This window comes from Micropterus dolomieu, linkage group LG21 (assembly GCF_021292245.1).
Source record: "Micropterus dolomieu isolate WLL.071019.BEF.003 ecotype Adirondacks linkage group LG21, ASM2129224v1, whole genome shotgun sequence".
In the NCBI taxonomy this organism is placed as follows: domain Eukaryota; kingdom Metazoa; phylum Chordata; class Actinopteri; order Centrarchiformes; family Centrarchidae; genus Micropterus; species Micropterus dolomieu.
The window spans coordinates 23,930,296-23,942,252 of NC_060170.1; the positions used below are offsets into that span (position 1 = coordinate 23,930,296).

General features: G+C 40.9%; 2 protein-coding genes across 3 annotated transcripts in view; both read left to right on the forward strand.

The window, feature by feature from the left end:
- Window positions 1-9,683, forward strand: LOC123960661 (acyl-CoA dehydrogenase family member 11-like). 2 transcript variants are annotated; one of them, XM_046035549.1, is made up of 15 exons: window positions 1-106; window positions 1,205-1,493; window positions 1,994-2,217; window positions 2,443-2,542; window positions 3,135-3,252; window positions 3,934-4,076; window positions 4,181-4,333; window positions 6,892-6,986; window positions 7,077-7,176; window positions 7,268-7,408; window positions 7,906-7,998; window positions 8,079-8,186; window positions 8,288-8,459; window positions 9,092-9,158; window positions 9,262-9,683. In XM_046035549.1, the coding sequence occupies exons 2-15, from the start codon at window positions 1,215-1,217 to the stop codon at window positions 9,374-9,376; spliced, it is 1,908 nt and encodes a 635-aa protein (XP_045891505.1). In that variant the 5' UTR covers window positions 1-106; window positions 1,205-1,214; the 3' UTR covers window positions 9,377-9,683. The 2 variants fall into 2 exon arrangements, with proteins under 2 accessions (XP_045891505.1, XP_045891506.1); XM_046035550.1 differs by having other exon boundaries at window positions 2,027-2,217.
- A 419-nt stretch (window positions 9,684-10,102) lies between these two features.
- LOC123960666 (mitochondrial sodium/calcium exchanger protein-like) overlaps window positions 10,103-11,957 on the forward strand; it is a 7,489-nt gene continuing 5,634 nt past the window's right edge. Inside the window, 2 exon segments of the mRNA XM_046035565.1 lie at window positions 10,103-10,529; window positions 11,597-11,749. Coding sequence (XP_045891521.1) covers window positions 10,506-10,529; window positions 11,597-11,749 — 177 coding nt within the window. The 5' untranslated portion in view covers window positions 10,103-10,505.

The window sequence follows — 11,957 nt, forward strand, 5'->3', positions numbered from 1 at the left end:
TTTATGTATTTGAGTGAACGGACCCTTTAACAAGGAACAGGACTTTTATTTTGAAGGCGAGAGTTTGCAGCTGTGCTGAGTATAAACACTGCTGGGCTAACATCAGGTAAGATTGAAAGTTTTACTAATAAGCTTATACGTTTGACGTGCAGAGGAGTCCATGGTATCAAAGTCAAAGCAGTTTTCAATGTAAACTGGATAAAAGTGAATAACACTGATAGAAAAGCCTCGTAAGTTAAGTGTTAGCTTGCTGCTAGCTAGCTCGCTCTCACTTCGCGTTGCAGAGTGGACAATATACGACGCAGTTTGTTGGTAAAGGGCTTAACTAACAGTTGGGGATTGCAACTTGTTGCATGGATTATCCACTAGACTGTAAGGTTAAATCAAGTAAAGTGAGCGTACTGACCCAAATGGGAAGCTACCTGCACACAAATGACAGCGAAGATGAATGAACTTTGCCCCACTTTGTTGATCCCCAGTCTGAATGTTTGTTTACTGAGCTGCTTTCAGTTTAATGATGGAGAAGGAATATTGACGGCACTATGGAGTGGTGGACAAAATTATTATAAAGTATAATGTTGGGCTAACACACTTAAAAAGAAATTAGGAGCTCATCACATCAGTTTAACGTTGCGTGTTTGCAGCTTTCCAACCACACTGTTGTTTATCATTGCGGATTTTATTATATGGGTGTGATTGTAAGTAGGCCTAAATATATGAAAGAGCGAGCAATAAATAGTAAGTAAATATGAGGCCTAAAACACCATCTATTGGTAATGGACTCAGATTCTCATCGAGTTCACTGTTGTAGTGTATGCTCTTGTGACATTTCTAATTTAAGAGTAAAGCACATTTTGGCAGAAACTGATATATGAGGCCAGTATCCCAACCATCAAGTCTTGACATTGTAGATGTATGTTTAAGAGTTTGAGTTGTGGCTTCATAAAATGTCGAAAGACAAACGTTCTACATATCCACAAATGCCAACAAAGGTGCAATATTACTACTTATTTCTAAGTAACATCACTTGCAGGTAAACCAAGACATACAGTATATGCTTTTATATTAGTATTTTGGATTTTAGATCACACTGTTAATTGCTTAATGAATAAAACCAAGAGTTTTCCCTCCCTACTTATTTTCACACAGTTGAATGCTTCATCTCACTGCACTGTGCTCATTCTCTCCTCACCCCGGACTGCAGGTCTTGAGCCATGTCAGTGTGTTCAGCCCTACTGAACTGCCGGATAGCTGGAGGCTGCTGCAGGGTGTGGCGTGGTGTTCCTCGACCGCGCATCCACATCAGATCAGCCAGTGTAGCAGAGTCGGGCACAAGAAGATCTGATGAAGAACAACTCTGGGAGGCAGAAGGCAATTTGCCGTTCTCCAGAGCCAAGATAGGACCTTTCTTTCAGGAGAGGCCACTGCTGAAGAACCCATTTCTAGAGGATGCCTTGCTCAGGGGATACCTGAGGAGACACCTGCCCCAGGAGGTGAGGAGGGAGCACAGCTGGTGTTTTCAGCTGCTGTTGGAAATACTAGACAAAAATGACCCAACACATCTAACTACATTTGGATCCTCTGTAATACCTGAGAAAGGGTGTCATTAGTTTTAGAGGCAAAGAGCAGGGGGTGAGAGTTAGCTATAAGTGCGTATGAGATGCACATTAAAATATTATAATGTAGTCATTTGATTTTGTTCTAACAAATTGTTTTGGTATTGATGAGCTGCAAAAAAACAGTTTAGCATATGCAAAGGCATGGTAAAAAAATGCTATTTTAAAAATGTTTTGCAAATATTTTTTGTCTTATTAATGAATTAGAACCTCAGTTACATGTCTGATGCAAAACAACAGCCAATAACAAAGCAAGTTTTGTTCTTACTATTATGTCCGACTAAACGCACATGAATTTGTAACAATTTGAACAGCTGGACAGGATCTATCTTGTCAGGAAAATAAGCAGAGGTCTTGTTCATTATCAATGATCATAGGCAGCTTTCACTGACTTGTGTGCATTTGGAGAGCGTGTGGCAAATGAGGTGGACGGGTGGGGCCGAGAGTGTGAGGCTACCCCTCCACGGTTGGTGCACTTTGACCCCTGGGGTCGCAGAGTGGACCACATCGTGACCTCCCCGACCTGGAAACGCATGAAGGAACTGTCAGCACAGGAAGGACTGGTTGCCATTGGTTATGAGAGGCCATGTGGGGAGTGGAGGTTAGGAGACAGTTTTACTTCCTTTTTGAGTTTAGCTCATATGTCATTTTTCAGTTCAATAAAACATGTTGGTTACTATTGGGACAAATTTTATAAATGAGGAACTAACAGAATTTGTGTGTGTGTGTGTGTGTGTGTGTGTGTGTGTGTGTGTGTGTGTGTGTGTGTGTGTGTGTGTGTGTGTGTGTGTGTGTGTGTGTGTGTGTGTGTGTGTGTGTGTTCCAGTCGTGTTTACCAAATGAGCAAGTTGTACATCTTCTCTCCCTCCTCTGGTCTCTACACGTGTCCTCTGGCCATGACTGATGGAGCTGCTAAAGTCATCCAGGTGTGTCAGAAAAACAAATGAACGGACATTGTATGCTATAAGCTATGTCTTAACCCAACAATATTGTTCTTTTTGGCAGCAAACCAAACCTTAAACATTAAATGATGTTAGTTTAACTGTGTTTTCATGCACATAAATACCCAGATTATTGTTGGTTTTCTGCAGTAACCTGAATTTCTTAAAAGTTATGTAAATAAGAAGCCTGTTTTTCATGCTTCTTTACAAGAACACGTGTGCATGATGGAGACAGTAATGTGGCAGTGCAGCAGGATGAAGGGAACTTCTTTGTAGCACTATCCAAAAATTCTATCCAAAATTAGACTATATATATTAGACTATATATAGTCTAATTTTATACTACAAATAAAGTATAAGCCTTGGACACAGCTGGACAAGTAGTTAATAAAGCTCAGACAAATGCTCACAGTAAGAGATGATTACAGAACAGCTACATATATAAACATGGATTTTAGAGTAGTCAAGGGTTTTTGCAGCTCATGTAAACACATTTTTATTTTGACCTGATTTCCCAATCACCATTTTTTTTGAACTTGTAAAATGAATAAGTGATTTTCTGGTTGTGAATTTGAAGTCCATAGATGCTTCGTGGCTAGTAGATGAGGCCTACAGTCGCTTGACCACCCGTCAGCCTGAACGTTTCTGGACGTCTGGACAGTGGATGACAGAAAGACAGGGAGGATCTGACGTGGGTCAGTAGTTACACTCAGTCTTACATGAACTAGAATGCACTTCATTTATATCCCAGTGATACTTAAATATTGTAACTTGAGTTATCTGTCGAGGAAATTTGTTTAACTACAGTATTTAAAGGCAGAGAAAGTGATTCAGCAGAAGGTTTGTTGATATTTGAACTCATCTGCCACAAAATACACCCCTTCCTCCGATGCTCCATCAGAGGCTCCGTCCCCCCCAAATTTCAAATCTTTTAAGTTTTTTCTGCGTTGCAACACCTTCATCCTTGCCTGGTCATATAACTTTCTTCTGTGTTTGCTCTTTGGCTGTTTATTGTTCATCTCTCCTTCTTCCCATTGCCTGGAGTCCAGCACGTTGAAATGCACCTGTTGTGGGGAAACCAACGAATGACTGGATGACTGAGAATCTTCATAGACATGTTGTGGGGAAAGTTCCCCACCACTTTCTTTTTTTTAATTTCCAGAGCCAGGGTTGTGTAGGGAAACTGAATTTTCTTTCATAGCCCAGACAAAACGGAGAGCTAGCAAACCATGAGGAAGTATTTGCTGAATTTAACAAAAAGTGAATTGGATTACAATCACTTACTATCTATTTAATACCCTTTGGCTTTTTTGTGCAGAACAACTATTGTACATAATGCACCATGAGTTGCTTCTGTCTGTCTTGAATCTCCTCAGCCAGCGGCACAGAGACGGTGGCCGTCCCCCAAACAGATGGTTCATACAAACTACACGGCTTCAAGTGGTTCACCTCTGCTACAGATGCAGACATGACTCTCACACTGGCGAGAATTCAGGACAGAACAGGAGCAACCACTCCAGTACTGCTAATTGTTAAACTTCTCTAACATCAGCCATTACTCTTTTTGAATGACTTACAAAGGGATTTCATTGCACCGTATGCATGCTTGTCTCTGTATCACAGGGTAGCAGGGGTTTGTCTTTGTTCTACGCAGAGGTGAGTAGAGATGAGGAAGGCCAGCTAAAGGGTATAGAGGTTCAGAGACTGAAGGACAAACTGGGCACAAGACAGATGCCGACTGCTGAGTTACTGCTGGATGGCCTGCCGGCACATAGGGTAAGTTACATCATTAGTAATTACTGTAATTATTAGTAATTACCGTAATGATAAACTTGTAATGATAAGCAGGTTCCTTCTCTGGTCTATATAGATGTGGTCAGTGTCTGTGTAGGAGCAAAGCCACACTGGGTCAGGTACAGCTCACTTTGTTTATACTAAAGCTTTGTGCAGTGGGAATAAGCAGAACCTCTATGGTGTTATTCTGCCAAGTGGAACATTCATAATAATATTGTTTGCCAGTCCTCTATAACAAAGAGCTGTTGACTGCTAGAAGGCTAGAAGTAGACCAAGACCAACAAATCTTGATTTTCAATGCCATATTTCACATGGCTAATTTTTTAGCATGTACACAAAGCAACTTTCGTAGTACCTCTATTTTTGCCCACCAGCTTGTGTGATAATTATTTGGGTCTCTTTAGCTCACTGTATCTGCAACTCATGAGAGCTGGTAAACTGTCCCAGCAGCGACGGGGCAGGTAACACACAGCTGGCTTGCGTAAGGTTGTGAGTCTTGAATGGCTGCCGATGACTTTAAAAGCAGTCAAGAGCTGCATAGAGCATTAATCATTGATTAGTGATGATATAAAAAATATTACTTAACAGAGCAACAATTAACAGTGAATGCATGTACATGTAAATTAGTTAGTGTAATTAGTATGAATTTATATTGAGCATACTCCAAAACCATACTACATACTAGTTCTGTACAGTAAATATTTAATAATACTCATCAAAGTATTCTTTAGCAATTAGTCTGCAAAAGAAATCAGCATGCTTTATCATTTTATACTAGCTGGAAATTACACGTTACGTCAATGAAACTGTGACTGAAATATCACTGCCAATGAAACTTCACAAATACACAGCAAAATGTTTTCCCTGTGATTTATAACTTTCGGTGTTCAGCCTAAGAAGTCAAAACAATTACGTTGACATGTCAGCAGTGTGAAACTAGTGTCCGAGAGAGACGCAAAAATTGCCGTTTGCAGACACTGTTTTGCTGAATTGCCTCCTAGCATATCCGCTCCATCTGTGGCTGACTTCTTAAAAAGTCTGACCCGCTTTGAGTGTTTCTGTCACTCGTTTCTGAAACGGCACTCAAGCTAGCCACACCTAAATTTGGAGTGCACATGTATTCAAGCCTTTATAGTAATTAGGGTTGACCCCAAATAGTCGACGATTCGATGCTTCGATGGGCAGAACCTGATTCGACTGTCAATCTCACAGTCGAAGCTTCGCAGTCAAACAAGGATCAGGCCATTTTGGTGATATGGGGGTGCTCAACGTCTGACTTTAAATAGAACTACCAGTTTTCTCCCAATAAGTTAATATAGATCCTATTACCATACATATTTCAATGTTTAATGTTGTAAATAACATTGTAAAAAGAATAAAACTTTCAATAAAGTGCGAAAATAAATCCAAAACTGTATCCCTAACACTGGATCGTCAGTGCGCATGTGTAAGCGTAGCGTGTGCCGGAAGAGAAACACTTGCTGAACAGATGGAGACGCTGGTGTTGTGCTGAGCTGTCAGCACCTTGCGGGACCTTCGGGTAATTTATCACCGTTGATGAACCACACAAAGAATATTGTATCGTTTTTAAATAGCCGGCTACTTGAAATAGACCCACGAGGAACCTCGACGTCGGCAGCACGGCGAATGGTGAATGGCAGGCGAGAGAGAGAAAATGGTCAACAAAAAGCCTCTTTTTTTTTATTTTAGCTGGAAATTTACAGTGTAAGTTGAATGAACAGTGCCTGCAGCTCTGCTGCTTCTCAAGATTAAAGCGGAGCTACCTTGTGTAAGTCTCTTGTCCTCGGACCCACCCACCATAGTCTCTCAAAATCCTGTTGGAAACACTAAATAAAAGGCACATTTTGACTATTTAATTTATGCAACGGTAAAAAAAAAATAAAATAAAAAAAAAAGGCAAAATAAATAGAAAAATGTGAAAAACCTTGTTCGGCATTCGAAAAGTTTTTCATTATAATCCGCTTCGGCCAAGAAATTTCATTTCGGTGCATCCCTAGTTCCAAGATGCTGTTTCACCACCACAATTAGAATTTTTTCCAGCTGTGAGCACCTCTATTATTTCCTTTGTGCATTGCATTGTGGAAGAATAGTATCCACCGACAACACACTCAAAAATTTCATTCTGTCACTTTTCACTGTGATCATATCACATGTGACGGAAATTCTTGTGAGCTTGTCAACTCTATTGACGAAGAAGGGCTCAGGAATCTCAGGATGTCTTGCGCAGTAATATTTATTATAACTTTATTAGAGACTGGCAAAAGCAGTACATAGTGAGAACACAGTGTAGTGTCAAACCAAATCTCAAGGATACTTCCTGACGTTGGGATATTTAACCTTCCTAGACCTACTGAGATTATGTGTCCAAATTAGGTTATTCTTCATGCATCTATACATGTGTGAATATTCTGTTTGATATTGATTCAAAACAAGACACTTATGTTTACCTAAGTTCACAATAGATACCAACTACCTGTGTCAAAATATTTGACATATGTATTCCTTCTCTACATTTACAGCTCTCAGAGGAAGGGAGAGGTGTGGCCTCCATAGCTAACATGCTAACTATAACCCGGATCCACAATAGCGTCTCTGCAGTAGCCGCAATGAGAAGGCAGGATAACATTCATTCTATTGCACTCATTTCTTAAAACTTGCTATAAATAAGCTGATTAATAACATGCGTATTCGTGTGTGTTTACAGGGTTGTCCAGTTAGCTCGTGACTACGCCACTCGCCGGACTGCCTTTGGAAAGCTTCTTAAAGAGCACCCACTGCACATGCAGACTCTCGCTAGGATGGAGGTGAGTTGGCAGTGGATGAAGAAACAGAGACACAAACTCTATACAATGTTTCCCATCGTGCCTCACTCATGCTTGCTTATGACATGGACAGGTGGAGACACGTGGAGCGTTCCTTCTGGTGATGGATGTGTGTCGTCTGTTGGGCCGAGAGGAAAGCGGCATGGCGAGCCAGCTCGATACACACCTGTTACGTCTGCTCACTCCTGTGGTCAAACTGTACACTGGGAAGCAGGTGCATGGCTCGTACAAATGAGATACCTTGTGTAGCGACAAGTGGCCCACCACAAGAAACCTCGCTCTCTCGGGTCACCATCTCCAGGCGCCCTTAGCGCATTATGAATTCAGACTTAGGAAAAAGGGCGACCTCTGATAAGAAGCTAGTTTCAATACCAGGTACTGGCCTGACCATCTGTATTGAATTTCTATCTCCAAATTCAAAACTTCTCTAGTCAACCCCTCCTCCTCTCTTGCTTTAGATTCCAGAGAGTAGGGCACTGAACTGCCTTCATGTTGACACTGCTCAGTCTTAAAACACTGGCCGTCAGAGTTAAAGCACTATATGGCTTGTATATTTTTCAGGCAGTCAAACAGCCTTTATGAAGGCCCCCCCAAGAACCACAACTAGTGGCTTCCAGTGTCCTGTTCTTCACATTTATCTCATTCTCACAACACTTGTCATCTTGCTGTTTTGATACTGACAGTTAACATCCTTGTTTTGTTTTGTCTCAGGCCGTGGCTGTGGTGTCTGAGGGTTTGGAAAGCTTCGGGGGACAGGGATACATTGAGGATACCGGTTTGCCTGGACTACTTCGTGATGCACAGGTGAGGTCAATGTGTAAAAATCAACAGTACTTTTTACAGTCTTTGCACTTTTGAAGCTTACCTGTCTCTTTCTCTCTCAGGTGTTAAGTATATGGGAAGGTACAACAAATGTTTTGTCTCTGGATGTTCTGCGTTCTGTGGCTCGCAGCTCAGGAATGGTTCTTCACGCTTACTTCACCCATACCAAGGTACAGGGCCCAGGGTATGAGCCCGTCAAACAAGTTCAGAAACTAGTCTGTGACAGAGTTTAACAAGAATGTGTTGTGCACTTGTTTTCTTCTCCTTGTAGTCCCTGCTTGCAAGTGCATCAAGTGTTTCTTCATTGGCCTCAGCAGTCAAAGCAGTAGATGCTGCTCTCTCTGAACTAGAGCACTTTGTTCAGGTAGCAGCTACCAGAGCACCCGGCTCTCTGGAATTAGCAGCCAGAGACCTGGCATACAGCCTGGCTCGCATCTACATGGGTAGGTACAACAGTGAGTGAGTGGTTGTTTGTCTATGGTGTGGCCCTGCGATGGACTGGCGACCTGTCCAGGGTGTACCCCGCCTTTCGCCCGATGCCAACTGGGATTGGCTCCAGCCCCCTGCGACCCTGTGCGCAGGATAAACGGTTGATGATGGATGGATGGATATTGATATTGAACATTGTCAGATTCTCAATGGACAGTTTAAAAAAATCTAAATCGTGCAGCAGGACCAGAGAGATGTTTTATTTTTTTTTTGTTAAAACCTGGTGCCTGCATTACTCACAGAGCAACTGGAGCACCAACAGTTCAATCAGATATCATTGGGTTGTGGTAGGAGCAGCTAACATAGCATAGAGCCACTAGCCTCAAGCAGAGATGAGGAGCAGGCTTATAAAGGTCTGGTAATCTGATTTCTTTCTAACCCCACACGCTCAGATTTTTTACATTTTTAAACTTATAGTCTTTAGCCCAAACCGATGTGTAGTCACTTCTGGCAATTTATAAGATTTGACACAGCTCTCTCTGCAGCCACAAAAGTCTTTATACAGCTTTTTTCCACATATGCAGTAGTACTTCCTAAAAAAAATTCTGATGTGTGAGTTCCCCTTTATCTATCTGTATGTTAACAGGTGCTCTTCTCATTGACCATGCGTGTTGGAAAGGAGCCTCTCCATCTGACACCTATGCAGCTGTGAGGTAAAAAATAAATAAATTTACATTTATGCATATCATATACATGTAACACAAATTACTTCATCATGTTTTTATTTTTTATTTATTTATTTTTTGCATTTATCAGGTGGTGTGAACAAGACTTGTGTCCTGTGGTGACTAAACAAGCGAGAGGCTGCTATGATCCTAGTACTCCACCACTCGATGCCGTGCTAGTGTATGACCGGCCGATCCAAGGCTGAATGTTCATTGATAACAGATGAATGTTAACTGATAACGGGTGAATCTGTCACTTAATCTGCAATTGCTGTGCCTCACTTTAATTCTGTGGCAGAATTTGTATTGTAGATGACTGAGTCCATATTTTATAACAATAATTAAAAACCCACTTCTGTAAAAACACACACAACTGCACTGTAAATTAAGTGTCTAATGCAGTGTAGTTCTGTCTGTGGGAAGCATTTGTGATTTGGTATTTTTGATATTTACATCTGTATGTGAAGTATCTGAATTTTTTGTGTGCAATAAATATGAAACTATAGATTTGGATTTTTTGCAGTGGAGAATGATTATCCAGACCTGGATGATTAAAAAGATACATAACACATGACCTCGGTTTCTCACATTCACAGTCATGATCACTCTCACAGTGATTAGACTTTGAAGGAAAGAGTAAACAAAGATCAGCAGACCATACCTTATCTAGAGCAGATGCAAGGAGATCCCTGACAAAATCATGAGCTTACTTACTTCTGCCTTCTGGTACTGTCTGTGAAGTTGGGGTGAGCTCAGAAACTGAACAAGATGCGAAATTGTACTGAGATTAATTATCTTGCATGTTTACTGTATAATTGTATTTTATACGTTATTTAGAATTACCTTAATAAAGAATATATAAAATATTTTTACACATCTTTTTTATCTTTAAACACTTAAGTACCGGTTTTTGTTTGGTTGGTTTTGCAGCACATTCTGAGTTTACGAGGAGTCCCTGAAGGCGGCACACGTCCTGTTGGAAAACAGTAGGAGGGGTTTCAGGCAAAGGTGGACACGGACATTGAATCTGAGTAGAGAGTCATTTAAAGAAACAACATGTTAAAGTGGAGCCGCAGCAACAACAACGACGCGTATTTTGAGATTATTTTTATTTCCAGTTTAATTTTTAGCTGAAGGTCCGCACTGCGGGACTAAAACAACCCACTACGGTCACGTCAACGTACCACAAGAGAGAATGGGCGCAGCTCCAAGATGAATTAAGTGAATCATGTCTTTCACTGTTTTAATGTCACATCTGCTGGTGGTTTAGGATCACCAGCAGCACTTCGGGCTCCTCTGTCGCCAGGAAACCAGCCTGGTGTCGGATTAGCCACGATGTTTCAAAACAACAACGATGAGGTCTGTGAGGTTTAATAGCTATCACATTAAAAATGTTAAGTGCCATGCGTGTGAAATGTGGATTATGTGTGTGTTTGAGTGTGCTGGCTGTTTACTGGTTTAATATTTGATGGCAGGTTGTCACCTGATTTTCTTTTTTAAGTTGTCACATGATTTGTGGGCGACAACAGGCATGAATGAAGTGTGACTGCTCTGTTGAGTTTTGCGCGCACGTTCACATCCGGGTAGATGTCAGAGTCCTCCAAATACAGGAGGATCGATATAAGTGTGTTATTGACTATAGTGCATAGCGAAGACAGGGAGGTGCGCAATGTGATAGTATGTTTTCCCTTCTGTTTCTTATAGTGACTGAAGATAAAGTTACTTTTTCCTGCTTTACACTCATTCAGATAATGTTTTTTTAATCAATCCAACATTCATTTAACAAACAATGAGAAGTATCTCTGGGTATATTGAGCCATTATAGACCGTGTTGCAAATCATTGAGCAGGGCTATTTTATAGCAGTATTGGATTTTTATCTAATTTTCTGCAACATTGCAATGAAGTTGTTATACACAGTTAAAGTGCTTCACATGGTTGAACCAGGATATTAAATATTTTATTTAGTTAGACCATTAAAATAATACAAAAATAAAACTGAATAAAATAACCCATCATTTAACAAAAACAACAGTAATAACAATAAATCAGACAAGACATGTTGGAAATCAATGGCATTAAAAGTTTTAAAGTGATTCCAATGATGTCGCTGGTTCTAAAAGCCAGTAGTCTGTAATGTGTGTGTTGTAACAGATATGTTCTTAATAATGTACACAGTGAGAGTAGGGGACAACAGGGGTCAACAGGGACCCATTGATCAATTTTGCCCCCAGCACACCAGGGCATTACTCTGGCTGTGCTTGATGTGTCTTACAATACTTTGAATTTATGAAGCATTAGCAAGTAAATATTTGTTATTTTCACCAGGATAAATCAAATTTTTAAATTTTTTATAATCTGTCAGTGGTGCCTGTGGCTACATGTTGAGGCATTTAGACAAGTAAGATATTTTGTTTGTGTGTTCAGTGTGGCCTTGTGATGAACCTCAGCGCTGCAGAACGCTGTGCATTCGTGAAGAACACACCAGACTGTAACATGGAAGATGGCTTCATCAACTACCTCCGTGTGGCCTTCTGTCTGCTTCCTCCCAACCTCACACCTCTCACCATCACTCTCTGTGTAAGACCTGTGTGTGTGTGTGGATAGATGGAGCAGCGTGAAACTCTGCAGCTCAGCACCAGCTGATATTTTGAGGAAGTTGACTTTGCTCTGGGAGAACCGAGCATTATCAAACTCATGATTTACTGGCCTTACTCATTCCACTCTTTGCTAAATGATGGATTTTTAGTAGGAATGCAGGAACTTCTTGAATTCACCTTTGTGCAAC

What these genes read in the sequence shown, in the direction of transcription:
- LOC123960661 (XM_046035549.1), top strand. Translation starts at nt 1,215, where the DNA reads ATGTCAGTGTGTTCAGCCCTACTGAACTGCCGGATAGCTGGAGGCTGC. An exon ending in CTTACTTCACCCATACCAAG is followed by an intron (nt 8,187 to 8,287) that starts GTACAGGGCCCA and finishes TTCTCCTTGTAG; the next exon opens with TCCCTGCTTGCAAGTGCATC. An exon ending in GACACCTATGCAGCTGTGAG is followed by an intron (nt 9,159 to 9,261) that starts GTAAAAAATAAA and finishes TGCATTTATCAG; the next exon opens with GTGGTGTGAACAAGACTTGT.